Source organism: Eurosta solidaginis, chromosome 2 (genome assembly GCF_040869045.1).
Source record: "Eurosta solidaginis isolate ZX-2024a chromosome 2, ASM4086904v1, whole genome shotgun sequence".
NCBI classification, from domain to species: Eukaryota; Metazoa; Arthropoda; class Insecta; order Diptera; family Tephritidae; genus Eurosta; species Eurosta solidaginis.
This window is the reverse complement of record NC_090320.1, coordinates 74,720,166-74,736,456: the sequence shown is the minus strand read 5'-3', so window position 1 is coordinate 74,736,456 and position 16,291 is coordinate 74,720,166. Positions and strand designations below refer to the sequence as shown.

The following is a 16,291-nucleotide window of genomic DNA, read 5'->3' as shown; positions in this document are numbered from 1 at the left end:
CCGGTTGTATTCAATCCACGGCTCTCCAACTCCTTCAGTTGCTGGATATTCAATTCACTCCACTTTGCCATGTCCTTGTTTACTCGAAATCTTCGGAATTTATTCAACAATTCCTCTTCTGACATGTGAGTACTACTTGGCTGATGATGACATGCGTTTTTGAGTATCTCTCTGCTGCTTGTATGTATGTGTGTACATGATGATTAGTGTGCTTATGTAGCTTGCTTTAATGTTGTGCCTTTATTTAATAACCTTAGAGATGGTAATATTCGTCACAATATCTTGGAGTAGAGTGCCGTGGTTGACTGTGTCAAAAGCTTTTGACAGCGCTGGCAGTGCTATGCATTTTGCGGAAACCATGCTGATGAGTGGCTGGGCGAAGATTCGCAGTAAACTGATGGAGCAGGAAAGTTTCCAATATCTTCGCTGCTGGCGAATGGAATGATACCGGTCGTTCTGACTCACCTTCGTTAGCCGGTTTCCCAGGCTTGAAAACGTGCGTAATGTAGCTTACTCCCTCAGCGCCAAGATGTTTTAGCATTGGCATGGCTACTCCATCTGGACCTAATGATTTAGAAGGTTTGGCTTTTTTCGTGGCTTCTCCAACTACTGTGGGGTGATGGTAATGGGTCACACGTCGTGTTTGTGTTTATGTTCCCCTCTGTTTGCACCTCATCTTGCCTACTCAAGGACGCATTACAAATTGCCGACAAAAACCGCTCACGCATGTCTTCGAGTCCGCATACTTTTATCGCCAAAGGCGATCGATATATTATCATTGTGTTTCTTTCGGGTTAGACAAGGATTTGACGATTGACCACGGCATATCGGCACCCAAGAAATATTGCAGTTATTTAGATGCTCTTCCCAGTTGCGCAGTACCGAGGGTTTCTCGCCAACAAACCTTTTGAATTGCTTTCGACCTACTTCTACCGCCAAGCGCTCAATTTCCACTAATATTGGGCCGACCGTAGTAGTGTTTGCCAAACGGAAATGCTGGCAATACACAGGGCTGTGAATCATCTCGGGTCTATGCCTAAGGATGGTAAACGGGTGTTTATTTTCTCAGACAGGCCTGGCACTAAAGGCCCTGGACTCATTCGTCGACAACGCAAAGTCGGTCGCTGAATGCCGCAGATCTCTTAACGAGATGGCTCAGCACTTCAGTATCAGCCTTATATGGGTACATGGGCACAGGGATATTGAAGCCAACTGCAGAGCAGACGAGCTGGCCAGAAGAGGCACCACCGACCATATCCTTCCGGGAAATGATTCGGTAGGTATACCCATGGCCACTATCAGGCTTCGTGTGAACACAAGCACTATAAGAATTGCAAATGGACTATGGTCAGCCAGGCTAAGCTGGCCCTCATATGACAAGGGCCGCACAAGAGCGCTTCTGATTTTAAACAAATCAGTTCTATCATCCCTGATAAGGGTTCTAACAGGGCATTGTTTAATAGGCACGCATGGTGCTAGAATGGGGGTAACAACTGTAGGGTTCTTATTATTTTTATTTAACTTTGTATTTTAGTTACTTTGAACTTTGTAATTTTCAAATGTATTATCAATATTTTAATTTTCAATATTGATTTTTCAATTTTCAAAAACTTTAATTGTTGTGAAAAATAAAAAATAAAATAGACGCATACATTTAGGCGTTTTAAAAAAATATAATTTAAAGTTTTGTTATAAAATAAAAACGTGGTTTCAATTACTATATTGGCGTCCTGCGAACCTAAATGGTAGTTTGCATATTAAAAACATAAGAAAAATAAATACAAAGAAATTAAAATCTGTGAACAGATGAATCGATTTAACAGTGTTGTATCAAACTAGAAGAGTGGCGAGACTAATGTAATTTTATCCTGCGATCCTACATTTTCAAACTTACAAAAAACATATAAAATATATAAAAGTTTTGGCGACCTTTTTATCAGCATATTAAATATATATTCAAAAATATAGACTTGAGAATTGAACTTTGAGTGACTTAAAATTTATGCTTATGTTGCAAAAATTTTTGTGTGGTTATTTGATTGACTTTTAAACTGCAACATATTGTAAATGAATATTCTTGTGCTACGATAATTTGTGTACCAAGACAAATTTTAACGACTCAATTTTAAAATAAACATTTTGAGTTAAAATAAACTACATCGTGCAAATTACTTTAAATGAATATACATTATATGTCGTGTACATACATTATACATTGTGCTAAATTTTTCGAGTGAATTAAACAAACTCTATTATAATCAATATTTACGCCTAATTCGAAGATTTTGATATTCAACTACAAGAAATTTAAAATATATCAATAACAGAATTAATATCAACCATCAATTATAAAAACTTCTAGCATCTACAGATTTTTTTTTTCGAGGTTTTTACCATAACATCAATGTCCATTAAAGAAACATGCCAAAAATATAAACTTTAAAAACATCAACAACAGTTCGATCAGCGATCCAATCATTAACCTATACCTAAATACATAGAACGCGTATTGAATTGAATTCGGAGCAGTGACAACAACAACTAAAACTAAAAAATACCAATGACCAAACATTGTATAACGAAAATTGGAAAATTTCAATAACGGGAGAGGGACTACTGCACAACTAAATTTTTTGAAAGCAGCGGAGTGCATTTTCACAAACTACTGTCATACTTGATTTGCCAATGCACAATACATTGTCCAATTTCATCAATCAATTTTAAAGCCATTACACAATACATTGTCCAATTTCATCAATCAATTTTAAAGCCATTGCACAATATATTTTCCAATTTCATCAATCAATTTTAAAGCCATTGCACAATATTAAAACCATCGTCAAATTTCATCAATCAATTTTAAAGCAATTACACAATTTAAAAGGGAACAAAATTTTGGAAGAAGAATTTTGAAGTTGGTTTGTTCTAAGTTAAATATATATATATTGTTTATTTAAGCAGTTAATATAAAATATAAATTTTTTTAACTCCTTCTTCAATTTAGTTAAAATTTTTCATTCTCCACGACACAATACACACACTTCTACACTCACACAAAATTTAAATGATTCGCTTATTGATTTACAGAATAATTCTTCTCAAGAAGAATTAGTAAATCCATATGCAAATCAAAATAATTCTGAAATTTGTGCTACATCTGTCAAACTTCCACAATTTTGGACTAGTTGTCCAGAAGCGTGGTTTATACACGCTGAAACACAATTTAACACCAAAAATATAACTCAAGAGAATACCAAATACGAACATATTATAACAGCACTTCCACAAGACGTAATAGTAACAATTTTAGATTTTATCCAAAACCCTCCCCTCACTAACAAGTTTAGTGAACTCAAAAAAGTTTTAATAGAAAGAAAATTCAAAGCTTGATAAAATCTTAAATGATTCTGAAATGGGTGATCGCAAGCCCTCTGAATTTTATCGGTCATTAATTTTGTTAGCTGGTTCAAATTTTAGTGAAAATATTTTAAAGAGAATTTTGTTGAGAAAACTTCCCAAAAATTTAAGTGCAATTTTGGCTAGCTCAAGTGCTAATAATATTAATGAATTAGTAAAATTAGCGGATAACATTTTTTGAAGTTATGAATAAAAAAGAAGTTTTCTTTTCTTTCTTCTTACAATATCAGATTTAAAAGCTCAAAATTCAGTTATTGAAAATATAGTTAAAACCACCTCTTTGATGTGTGAAAGTTTTCAGAAACTTTCTTTGGAATTAGCAGAAATTAAAACAGAAGTGTATCGGAATAAATCTAGGTCGCGTTTCAATTCTAGGAATAATTTTAGAAATTCTTTTAAGCATCGTTCTAACTCGCGAAATAATCCAAATTGGTTGTGTAGATTTCACTACAAATTTGGAAATAATGCTAGAAGTTGTGAACAACCTTGTTCTTATAACAGCAGCGACGAACAACGGAAATTTAGAATTTTCGACGCGTCGCTTATTTATTTTTGATAGAGAAAACAAAAAAATTTTTTAATTGATAGTGGAGCAGAAATTTCGGTATTACCCGCGTCTAAATTTCCTCATACGAAACGTTCAGACATAATTCTCACTGCAGCTAATGGCTCAACAATTGCCACTTACAGGAAAAGGCTTTTAAACGTAAATTTAGGTTTAAGACGTGAATTTCCCTTTACATTTTTGATTGCGGATATAGCCAAGCCAATAATTGGCGCTGATTTTCTTTGTAAATATGGTCTTCTTATTGACATTAAACATAAACGTTAAGTAGATCCATTAACCAATCTCTCAGTTAATGCAGTATCCTACTTTTGTGACATTCTATTACCTAAATTATTTGTGGTTGACAATAAATTTACAAAATTTTTAAAAGAGTTTCCGTCACTTATTTCAGAACCAGATTATACTAAACCTGCTAAACATACACCAGTACATCGATTTGTAACAGAAGGTAGTCTTCCATTTTTTAAGCCCAGGCGCTTAGATCTGGTAAAATACAAAGTCGCGAAAACGGAGTTTGATTTCTTAGTTAAAACAGGCATTTGCCGGCCTTCAAATTCTTCAGTAGCATCACCTCTTCACCTTGTACCTAAAAAAGAGTTGAATGATTGACGTCCATGTGGTGATTTTAGAAGATTGAATATTGTAACTGGTCGCGATCGTTATCCCTTACCTCACATTCAAGATTTTAATATGAACCTTCATAATAAAAATATATTTTCAAAATTAGATTTAGTTAGGGCATATCACCAAATTCCTATGGCTGAAGAAGATATTTACAAAACTGCTATTACAACTCCTTTCGGTATGTTTGAATTCATGAGAATGCCTTTCGGACTTAGAAATTCTGCACAAACCTTTCAAAGATTCATAAATGAGGTAGTAGGTGCCTTAGATTTTGTATATGCTTACATTGACGACTTACTTATTGCAAGTAAAGACGAAGAACAGCATTTAAAAGATTTACGTATCCTTTTTCAACGCCTTACAGAGTGCGGTTTAAACATTAAACCAAGTAAATGTACTTTTGGTGTAACAAATATAGATTTTTTTGGACATAACATTTCTGGAACAGGTATTCGACCTTCCGATGAAAAGGTATCAACTACTCGCAATTTCGAACGTCCAAAATCAGTTAAGCAGGCACATAAATTTATTGGTATGGTAAATTATTATCATAGATACATTCCAAAACTAGCAGAATTTACAAACACAATTTATGATCTAATTAACAAAGTAAGTAAGAAACGTGACAAAACTTTGGTATGGGACGAGAGTTCGAATGAAGCTTTTGAATGCATTAAAGATAAATTTGCATCTACGATATTGTTAAATCATTTTAACAAATATGCTAAATTATCTTTAACAGTAGATGCATCTAACACAGCGATTGGGGGCGTTATACAACAAAATTACAATAATAAAATTGAGCCCATTGCATTATTTTCTAAAAAACTTTCTCCAACTGAAATTAAATATAGTGCTTTTGATAGGGAGTTATTGGCAATTTACTTAAATATAAAACATTTTAGATATCTTTTGGAAGGACGACAATTTACAATTTATACGGACCATAAACCCTTGACTACTGTTTTAAATTCAAAAACAGAACGAAGTCCTAGGCAAACGAGACACTTGGAATTTATAGCACAATTTACTGATGACATACAATACTGTAACGAATTTGCTGCAAATCCTCTTATTTTAAATTCTTTGCTAAGTTCGAATCACTAAACTGTTGAATAAATAACACCAATATGTAATAATGCAAAATGGCCTTTATTAAAGTACTTCACAATAACGCTCAAACTGTGCAATGAATAGCTTGCTTAATAACCAAACTGATTGATAGCTCAAATGAAACTCTACTATTCAAAATAATACTGCTCTTGCTCGCTAGATAGCGTCTTAATCGAAATCTCAAATCAAACTGAATTCCAGCGCCTCTACAATTGCCGCCTTTTATACTCTTGGATTTCAACGTTCGCATCTTCTAGGCGCTTCCAGAATCTACTAGTCCAGCAGCTCTCAAACTTCTCAGCTGTAACTACAATTGAACAATTTTATAGTTTTTCTCATTGCATACTTTCAGGAGTATCTCAGATATATGCATGTGTTTGTGCATTGACTCTCCGCTGCTCGTATACGTACATGGTACATATGTGTAGACGCAATTATTGTTTCGTTTATGTAGATACATAGTGATTGATCTATGGATGTGAATTCATGTCACTGCTTAGCATCGGCTTAGAGACGATAGCATCGCTCAGTGCTGCTAACATTCGTTACAATACATTAAAGAGTACCCAATGTTGTAGCAGATACGCTATCTAGAGCTTTTGAGGTTAATGCAATATATAATACAGAACTGAATTTTAAAATTTTACAAACTGAGCAACAAAAAGATGATGACTTAAATCAACTTGTATCTGATTCTCAATATCTAAATTTAAAACTAATTAGTATTCCCATTTTAAATTTTAATATTTGGTGTGAAATTTCAGGAGAAACTCCTAGGCCATTTGTACCGAGTAATTTGCGAAAAACAGTATTTGATCTTTTATATAGAATAGCACATCCGGGTACAAGAGCTACACGACGGCTCATAGCTAAAAAATATTATTGGCCTAATATGAATAAGGATATTAATATTTGGTCAAAAGAGTGTCTTAATTGTCAAAAGTCTAAAGTTTATCGTCATACAAAATCCCCTATTGTCAAAATTCAAATTCCCAAGAATAGATTTGAACACATCCATTTAGATATAGTTGGACCATTACCTATTTCAAAAGGACATCGCTATATTTTAACGATTATTGAAAGATTTACCCGTTGGCCTGAGGCATATGCATTAAAAGATATTTCAGCAACTACAATTGCAAATAAGTTTTTTAGAGAATATATTTCTCGGTTTGGAGTTCGTTAAAGATAACAACTGATCTAGGTAGCCAATTTACATCGAAATTGTTTTCAGAGTTAACTAAATTACTTGGTAGTCACCAAATTACAACATCCGCATATAACCCTCAAGGAAATGGTATGGTTGAAAGGTTTCATAGACGATTAAAGACTACTATAATAGCTAGAGAGGACACAAATAATTGGTATGACGAGTTACCTGTCATATTACTTGGTTTGCGATATATTTACAAAGAAGATATTTCGGCTACACCAGCGGAAATGGTTTTCGGTCAGAATTTACGTTTGCCAAGGGAACTTGTTGTGCCATCAGCTAAAAATTTCTCATCAACTGAATATTTACGTGAACATTTTCGAAATGTTAGATCAAATTTAAGTCATCATAAAGATTCTGATACTGGAATTTACGTTCCAAAAGATCTTCAAACTTGTAAATTTGCATTTGTTCGAGTCATTGATAAACATTCATTACAACAACCATATGAAGGACCTTACAAAATTGTGGAAAAAGACCAAAAATGTTTTAAACTTGAAATAGATAATAATATTAAAACTATTCCTATTGATAGATTAAAACCTGCAATAATTGAAACAACAGACACAAACAACACCAAGAATTTACATAAAAAGAGAGTTGCGTTCAATTTGTTTAATGATAAATTTTCTTGAAGGGGGAGTAATGTAGGGTTCTTATTATTTTTATTTAACTATGTATTTTAGTTACTTTGAACTTTGTAATTTTCAAATGTATTATCAATATTTTAATTTTCAATATTGATTTTTCAATTTTCAAAAATTTTAATTGTTGTGAAAAATAAAATAGACGCATACATTTAGGCGTTTTAAAAAAATATAATTAAAATTTTGTTATAAAATAAAAACGTGGTTTCAATTACTATAACAACCTTCGACTTTTGTCGCAGCTGTAGATGTACAGAAGAGGAGGAGAGTGTCCAGCACCTTCTCTGTCATTGTCCAGCGTTTAGTAGGCGTAGGTTGGCCATCCTTGGTAAACCTTTTCTACATGACCTTGCTGAGGTCTCTAGCTATGAAGTCAAGGCTCTAGCAAAATACATAAATTCCACGAAGTGGTTTGACCAGCTTTAGGCAGGGTAGGGGTCCTCTTTGAGACCGTATAGGGTATTACAATGGGCCCACCGGTGGCCTAAGTAGTGAGCTGTTACCATAGTGTCCAGCTCAGCCCTCACAACCTAACCTAACCTGGGTCGACCACTGCTCCCAGGCGTTGGACAATTCTCAGACTCAGTACAGCGACAGGGCTCTCTTAACTCCTCTGCTCCGTACCCTTCTCCACTCTACTACTCCGTTCTCATTTGTATGCTTTTCCAACACGGAATTCATTGAATCAGCACTACTCTCGCTCCCCGAGTCCTTGGCTTGCGACCCAGTCCTCCCCTTATCATCGTCCTTATTACAATTAGATAATGAGTCGTTCATCTCGGTCGTACGACCACCTGCCCGAAAAGGCGGAATCAGCGGTTCGTCCGCCACAGCAGCACCCCTTACGTAAGGCCATCAATACTCTGCGAGGTAGGTGGCCCGGTATCGGGAATCTGTTCGAATACAGGCGCCAAATTTATCCTCTGGCTGCAATTCGTCCAAAAGGCACGGTCCGCATAACACCCTGAATTAAAGCGCTCAGAGGAGGCAACTATGAATGGATCAAAATATCAAGAATACGAGAAAAAAGTTTTCCGGAACATTAATGGTGTTTACGTTATGCCAGATGAATGTATCAAAGAAAATTAAAAAGTGTGCTGCTTTCCAATAGCCAGCACACTTCGATAGCGCAGGAAGGAAAGGAGATGCTCTTACTTATCTGGGAACTTTAAGAGAATAATTATTTGATATTTATTGGTGTTTCAAAATGCTGAAGGCATTCACAAGAAAAATCTGATGAAATAATGAAAAGTGTGACCCAAAAAGTCACCCACATTAACCGGATTAAGTTCTTATACACAGACTAACTTGTAGTTTTTCAATTACTTTCGCAATACCTTTGAGGAATGGAATGGGAAATTCGAAAGTACTTTTTCCATTGCTTGTAATGTAATTGAAACAAATTTCGATTAAATTCCCATTCCATTCGAAAGTACTGGGAAGGAAATTTCAATTGCTTTATTTTCTTAGTATGCTATGGAATTTTATAACAACTCTTTTTCTTCCGCGGAATATTATTAATACAGATTTGATTTACGGTATTTTTAAAAATATTAAAACTCTTAGAGAGATCATAACCCAGAAAAAAAGCTTCCCAATCAATCAAGGAGACCTCCTGAAAAATTAGATCAAAACTGCCACGTCTAAAAGAAAAACCAGGAGACTCATTATCGGTAGTGATGCTGTCTAAAATGTAAAATTCTATGGCAAGCGAAAGCGGTATGTGGTGTATATCAGAGCTAGATAGTGCATCCAGACATTCAGCCATCATGCAGTTAATATTATCGCTAATGAAGACAAGATCTAACATTCTAGATAACTGATTGGAGAAGCTGTTTATCTGGGATAGATTGAAATTTAAGAAATTATCAATAAGATACACCTCGTGATTTATAGAGATGATCCGGACTTGTAGGAGGAATGTAGGATGCGCAGATAAAGATTTTGGAGGTACCCTGAACAGAGACATAGAGCTGATCAAGTAGTGAATTCTTATCGCTGAAATCCACTAACGATGACCGGAGATGACGGCGCACAGCGATCAGAATACCACCACCACGTGAGACACCAGTTTTAGAGTAGTCCCGGTCTTTGCGATACACATTGTATAGGTTGCAGTCGAAAAATTCACCATCATAAAAATCAGACTTGAGCCAATTTTCGACAATAATGAAAACATCGTAATCAGAATGTGAGCTCATGTTAAAAAGCATGCTAGATTTTGATCTCACGCCAGAAACATTATATTATGTTCAAACAGAAAAATAAATTGAGGCAGTTTCGATTTAAATTGAGTGGTGTTCATACAATTCAATTTAGCTTACACAATAGTATTTTGATAGCCGGTTGGCTCATCTCTACAGCAACAACATACCTTTGTCCAGAATGTCAAAATGTGCGTGATGGAATTAGGCGAATGGAATGGAATGAAAACATAAAACTTTGAAATTTTTGTGTGTTGTAAGAAAATGTGTTCAATATTTTGGTTTTATTTTGAGTTTACCATCCTCTTTTGACAATCCCTACTCCAGTGAAATGCAAAAAAATAATATCAGCTGATCAGATGAGCCAGCCATATAGTTGAGCCATGCGCAAATGACGTTTAAATCTACCCAATAAACACACTTTACAAGGTTGTATTTGCAGTTTTAAACAATTTATTACGCAATTTTTTTTTTTAATTTGGCAATTTGTTATTACAATTTATTATATGATAAATTGCGTAATAAATTGCCCAAATGGTATAAATTGCCAATTTGGTGTGGGTTTGTACCTAGTATTATGAAAATAAATATTTAGGTGCGTTGCACCGCTAAGACTATGTCTTCGGCACGATTTCTTTTATTTTTGTTTTTTTGAAAAGAGTGAAACGGCTTAACCGTCCCATTAGAGGGCCATAGATCGTTATTAAGGAGCTTACTGTATTCTTTAGATAGCACTCGTACTTTGAAAGCAACTCTGAACAAAGTGTTGATATCGACATCTCTCTTAACTAACCTAAAGCAACCAATCTTATCAGCACGATAAGAGCATGTTCAGAGATGTATTTAATAATATGCTCTTCCGTGGCAGAGGGCTTAAACGAGGATATGCGACTTGTTAGGCGCAATAGAATAGTTAACAGCGCCAGCAGCAGCAGCGAAAGAGCGAGTGCCAGCAGTAAGCGGCAAGTCAATGTTTGTGTCATTGTGATGATTGCTAAAACAAGCTTTGGCATCTGAGAGCACATTCGACAGAGAGCCAGCAGCCAGCACAGCATCCGCTATGGTTGTTGTCAGAAGTGCTGTCTCACTGCTATTGTTATTGTTATTGTCACTCGCATTTAAAAAAGTTGATGAACACGGCTTATCATTGTCACCTGAATTCACTGCCTTATGCACTGGCTGATGTTATTTGTTTTGTGCTTTATTTTGCATTACTTCGCCTTGTGCTATAGCTTTTTGTGTTACTTCAGGTGCACTGAACTTTGTCTTTGAGCGCGTACGGATTTCACTTCTCTCATTGTCCACTTCATCCGTATGACTCTCTCCAGGCATTAGCAAGTCAGAAAAACTCTGCAGCGCAGCATCACTTTTTAGTGTTTTGTGTATTTTAGAGCTCGAAAACATAACACGCACGCGGCCACCGTGGTGTGATGGGTAGCGTGCTCCGCCTATCACACCGTATGCCCTGGGTTCAACTCCCGGGCAAAGCAACATCAAAATTTTAGAAATAAGATTTTTCAATTAGAAGAAAATTTTTCTAAGCGGGGTCGCCCCTCGGCAGTGTTTGGCAAGCACTCCGGGTGTATTTCTGCCATGAAAAGCTCTCAGTGAAAACTCATCTGCTTTGCAGATGCCGTTCGGAGTCGGCATAAAACATGTAGGTCCCGTCCGGCCAATTTGTAGGGAAAATCAAGAGGAGCACGACGCAAATTGGAAGAGAAGCTCGGCCTTAGATCTCTTCGGAGGTTATCGCGCCTTACATTTATTTTTATTGTTATTGTTATTAATAAAATTAATTGCACTTTCGGATAAATTTGTGCAATTTATATGAATTTTGTAGTGACAAACACCACAAAATATAAAATCGCCCGGTGAGCACCGATCACTGCATATAGAGAACTTTCCCATTATAGAAACGACAGGTGTAAGAATTGAAGTAGAAAATACAAGGCCAACGAGCAACGAAAAACACGTCTGTTAAGTTCTACTGTTCATCACGACTAACAATTGAAAATTTAATTGGTTTTTTGTATAGTTCATCGCCAGTAATTGGCAAGCGACTAGGCTATCTGTAAAAATTGTGATTTTACTATATGAGGGAATATATTAGGCTTGTCGTTGAAGACATTGAGTATTATATTTTGCTTCTTACAACTGACTTGTAGTGGTTTAGGGCTACCTGAGGTCTGAGCCTTCCTTTCACTGTAGTAATTGGTTTAATTGGAGAGTGGAACCGTGTGTAGAAGTCTTCGAAAGTGGGGAAAGCTTCTGCCCGCCATTCACCTGTGAATGGCCAGAGTGACATTTTGGCATGCGGTTCAAGCAGTTCACTACATGGTCGTTTCCGGTCAAGTATCCTCTGGGTAGCCACTGAACATCCGTTTAGTGGTGAGCTAATGTGAGAAGGCGAATACCTGGCCAGGCCACCCTTACATCGGCAGCGTCTGTCCACCATGAGGTGCCGCTGCAAGCGGGCGTCTGTTTTGGATAAAGCGCCTCGCTTTACAAACGTTCAAAAAATATGTTCGTCCCCGCTGAGCGGGTTGTGCGCTGGGCTTGGGACCCGTCACGTCAAACCACAATACAAGGAAAAGCAAAAACAAGCCTCGGAGAAGAGGACAACCCTTCGCCATTTATCGTGCAGAAAGTCATATTGTAAATTTGCTGTGCCACTAAGTAGTGCACTGATATCAGGGCGATAGCCATTTGGACAGCAAGTGGCAGGAAGAATATAGATGTTAATTATTTCTAGGTCAACATCAGCGGAATGTTATGCCCTGACTTTCTCGGGTTTTATACCTGTGACCATTACTCGTTGTGTGATCTTTGCTATTTATGTTGTAGGCATCGCAAGGGGGCAGACGTCACTCTGGAAGTTAGAGATGGATGAACACGCCTTGAGGGAGGCTTTGTCGGGTGTGCTGTCCGGCTGCTGATGGAGTAACTGGTGCTGATGGGCTGGTACTTGTGTTTTGATAGGACGAATGCGCCGGCCAGCCGGTTGCCATTGGTAAGCCCGGAACATCTATGAAGATGGCAGCGGGCAAGGCATGAACTGCATTGGATTGATGTCGCAATCATAAATATTCTTAGCTGGCAAGCCGAGCACATGGTAGGGGGGACTAGGAGTTGATGACTCCTTCTGACGTGAGTGCGTGTGCCGGAAAATGAGGGGTGGATCGGAGGTAAAAGCTGGTGCTCGGCATTGATTCTTCCATTCCACGTATATTGTAGTGCAGCCTTGCTGCTAGAAGGTGGTGGAGTTATGCTTGAGCGTGACGCGAACAACAGGGACCCACAAAAGTTTTGTAGAAATTTTGTGGACGACGAAATGTGGGTTCTAACCCAGAACGCCCCGAACGATGCATCCATCTTTTGCACGTGACACATTGAAAAGGGTATGACCGACTGACGTGGATTCTTTTCCGTCATTTGTAGCAAAACAACATCCGAGAAACGGGGTTGGTTTCAATACCGTTCCGTAGCAGAAGGGCATGGAGCAGTCCAGCTTCAAGGATCTGCTCCGAGGACTACCATTTTTAGGAGTAACGCAACAAATTAAAAGGGGTTACACTAAAATGACAGGCCTTGATCGGAAAAAAAATCCCGAGTCGTTCCGGTACATATAACCGGCTGCCGTGGGATGACGCAGAACACACGATATACGCATATACAGATGGTTCCAAATTAACGGAAGGGGTGGGGTCGTGTCCCAAATTCCCAAATAAGTAGATCCTAATGAATTACGGATCTTAAATATTAATACCCTAGCATGTACGCATTTTAATATTATACTAAACTCTTAACAAATCATATTTTCAGATCTTTGCAGTCATCGCAGATCTTGGTGGTTTTGGGCTGAGAGTGTGAAAAAAGAATTCTCAGAGAGATTTTTCGCTATAAAAGCAAAAAGCTGGACAGATTTTAAAAATGAAAGATTTCTAGATGGTAACACCAGTGCGATCATGGGTCAGGACTGTCCCACGAAGTAAGCAACAAAAACAAATAAATTTTTGCAACTAATATGTTCTCTTTTTAGCATATCTGGGGACTACTACTTGCAAACAAATGGTATACCCCCTTATGCAAGAGATCTTGCAGGTATTGTTTACGTCCATCCTTCAGAACTAGTTGGAAACAATTCTATTGGCCCTCAGACTGGTAATTAGCGAATGATTTATCAAGGTTTAAAATCACTCAATTGACCTCTCACGATGTAGAACATCTCGTTAAGTTTAAGCGATTTATTTTCTTTGGTATTACCTGTGTGCATGTACATATGTATATAAATACAAAAATTCTTGAATAAAATGCTCATTAATGACAAGACAAATATGTATCAATTATTACAAAAAATTCGTCTCATCAAACGTGCTGTGGGCATTGATGTGTAAATGTTCTAAGTCGTCAGCTGTTAAAAAAAATGTGCCAAGTCAACCAGTCAATAATATCAATCTGAATTACTAGTAATTTCTTTGCGCGCGCATGCTTTGCTGTTGTTGTATTAACGATAAAGACACTACCCGAAGGCTTTGGGGAGTGTTACCGAGGTTGATGGTCCTTTGCCGAATATACATATATCCGGTACGTCCCGGTAACAAAGCACTATTAAGGTACTAGCCCGACCATCTCGGGACGATTTATATAACCACATTAAACCTTCTAGGCCAACACGCCCTCCCCACCTCATAGTTTCATGAGGAACTTGGGGTCGCCAGAGCCTCGGCTGTTAATGAAGCAGGATTCGCCACGGTTAGGTGAGGTTGACAGTTGGGTTGGAGAAACTATATATTGCGCTGGCAACCCCTTGTGATGTCTCTACAAAAAAAATAGTCCGTATATTACACCAACATTTCGAAAACCTCTCTTCGAAAGTATGCATGAACATTCTCATCCCGGAGTGCGAGCGTCAGTAAATTTACTCCGAAGTCGGGGGACTCATTAAAACATATTAATTTATAAGGTGTAAAATTATATCCATTTACACACGCTGTTATATGAACGCACCTAGTAATATTCTTGATAAAATTAATTGTCGCTCAGCGGTATGATTGCGAAAAAAATTTGTGTTTTGTTATACAAATTAAAAAATGCCAAAATTAAGTGAAAAATCAAAACTAAAAAATCTTTATTATTATTATTACATGCTTTATAAAGCATTTATAAGGTTAAATGAGTCCCCCTAGTATAGATACATCCTTACATGCATAGACAGACTGAAGCAATGCCGCTGGAAGACATTACTGCTGACTCCGTTGCTTATGCGTTTTTTTCTGGATGGGTTTCTCGTTATGGTGTGCCAGCTCATATTATTATTGATCAAGGACGACAATTTGAATCTTTACTTTTTCGAGAATTATCTAAAATGCTTGGAATAACAATAACGCATACAACTCCATATCATCCACAGAGCAATGGCCAAACTGAGAGATGGCATCGTTTTTTTAAAGCTGCATTAAAATCCCAAAAATCTTATAACTGGGTTAATTCACTCTCTATTGTCATGATGGGTTTGCATGCAAATATTATACAGGATATTGGTTTCTCCCCAGCTGAAATGGGATTTGGAACAAATGTACGACTTCCTGAAGAAATACATATTTGATAACAAAAAGGAAAGCAAATACTCCATACAATGGGTGAAAAATTTTCTGAAAACATGAAATTTTTATAAGCGGTTCACTGCAACACTCACTAGGGTAGGCACCGTGTCGTTGGTGTGAGGGCTTAGCCGAGCTCCATAGCGCCCGACTATGAGGCGGAGCTGTTTCGGACTGACATCTACGCCGTTTCGCCTCATAGAAGGGCGGCGGGATGTCGGTGACCAAGAACTGCCAACCCCCTAATCCAGGGTGTTATGCGGACCGTGCCCATTGGAAGATTTGCAGACAGGAGATAAATTCGGCTGTATTCGAACGGAGCCGAATACCGGGCTACCTCGGGAAATATTTATGGCCTTACCACAGTAAGGGGCGCTGCTGTGGCGGACGGTTCTTTCCCCGTATATAATATTGGATCGCTGAACCCGCCTTGTCTGGCAGGTGGTCGTACGACCAAGATGAACGACTCATTACCTTATTGTAATAAGGACGATGTAAAGAGGAGGACTGAGTGGCAAGCCAAGGACGACAAATACGCATTAGGCGATGCGTCGGACTCGGGGAGCGAGAGTAGTGCTGATTAAATGAACTCCGTGTTGGAGAAGCACACATATGAAAACGGAGTAGAAGAGTGGAGAAGGGTACGGAGCAGAGGAAGTAAAAGAGCTCCCTCGCAGTACCGTGCAGCACTAAGAATTGTACAACGCTTGGGAGCAGTGGTCGACCCAACAGAAGTGGAGATCGAGCGCTTGGAATGAGCCCATGAGGCGTTAGAAGTAGGTCGAAGGCAGTTTAAAAGGTTTGCTGCGAGAAACCCTCGGTTCTGCAACCGGTACGAGGAGGAAGAAGCGTCGAATGGCAGAATGAAGAGGCAACGTTCGGTGGAAGGCGACAAGACTGCTATC

At 37.8% G+C, this 16,291-nt stretch overlaps 1 protein-coding gene across 5 annotated transcripts in view; it reads left to right on the top strand.

Moving 5' to 3' along the window:
• Positions 1-14,119, top strand: part of LOC137239934 (lipase member H-A) — a 230,065-nt gene extending 215,946 nt beyond the window's left edge. For all 5 annotated transcript variants that reach the window (XM_067765742.1, XM_067765739.1, XM_067765740.1 and 2 more), the window contains 2 exons: positions 13,609-13,774; positions 13,826-14,119. In XM_067765742.1, coding sequence (XP_067621843.1) covers positions 13,609-13,774; positions 13,826-13,955 — 296 coding nt within the window. In that variant the 3' untranslated portion in view covers positions 13,956-14,119. The remainder of the gene's footprint in view (positions 1-13,608; positions 13,775-13,825) is intronic.
• Positions 14,120-16,291: the final 2,172 nt, after the last annotated feature.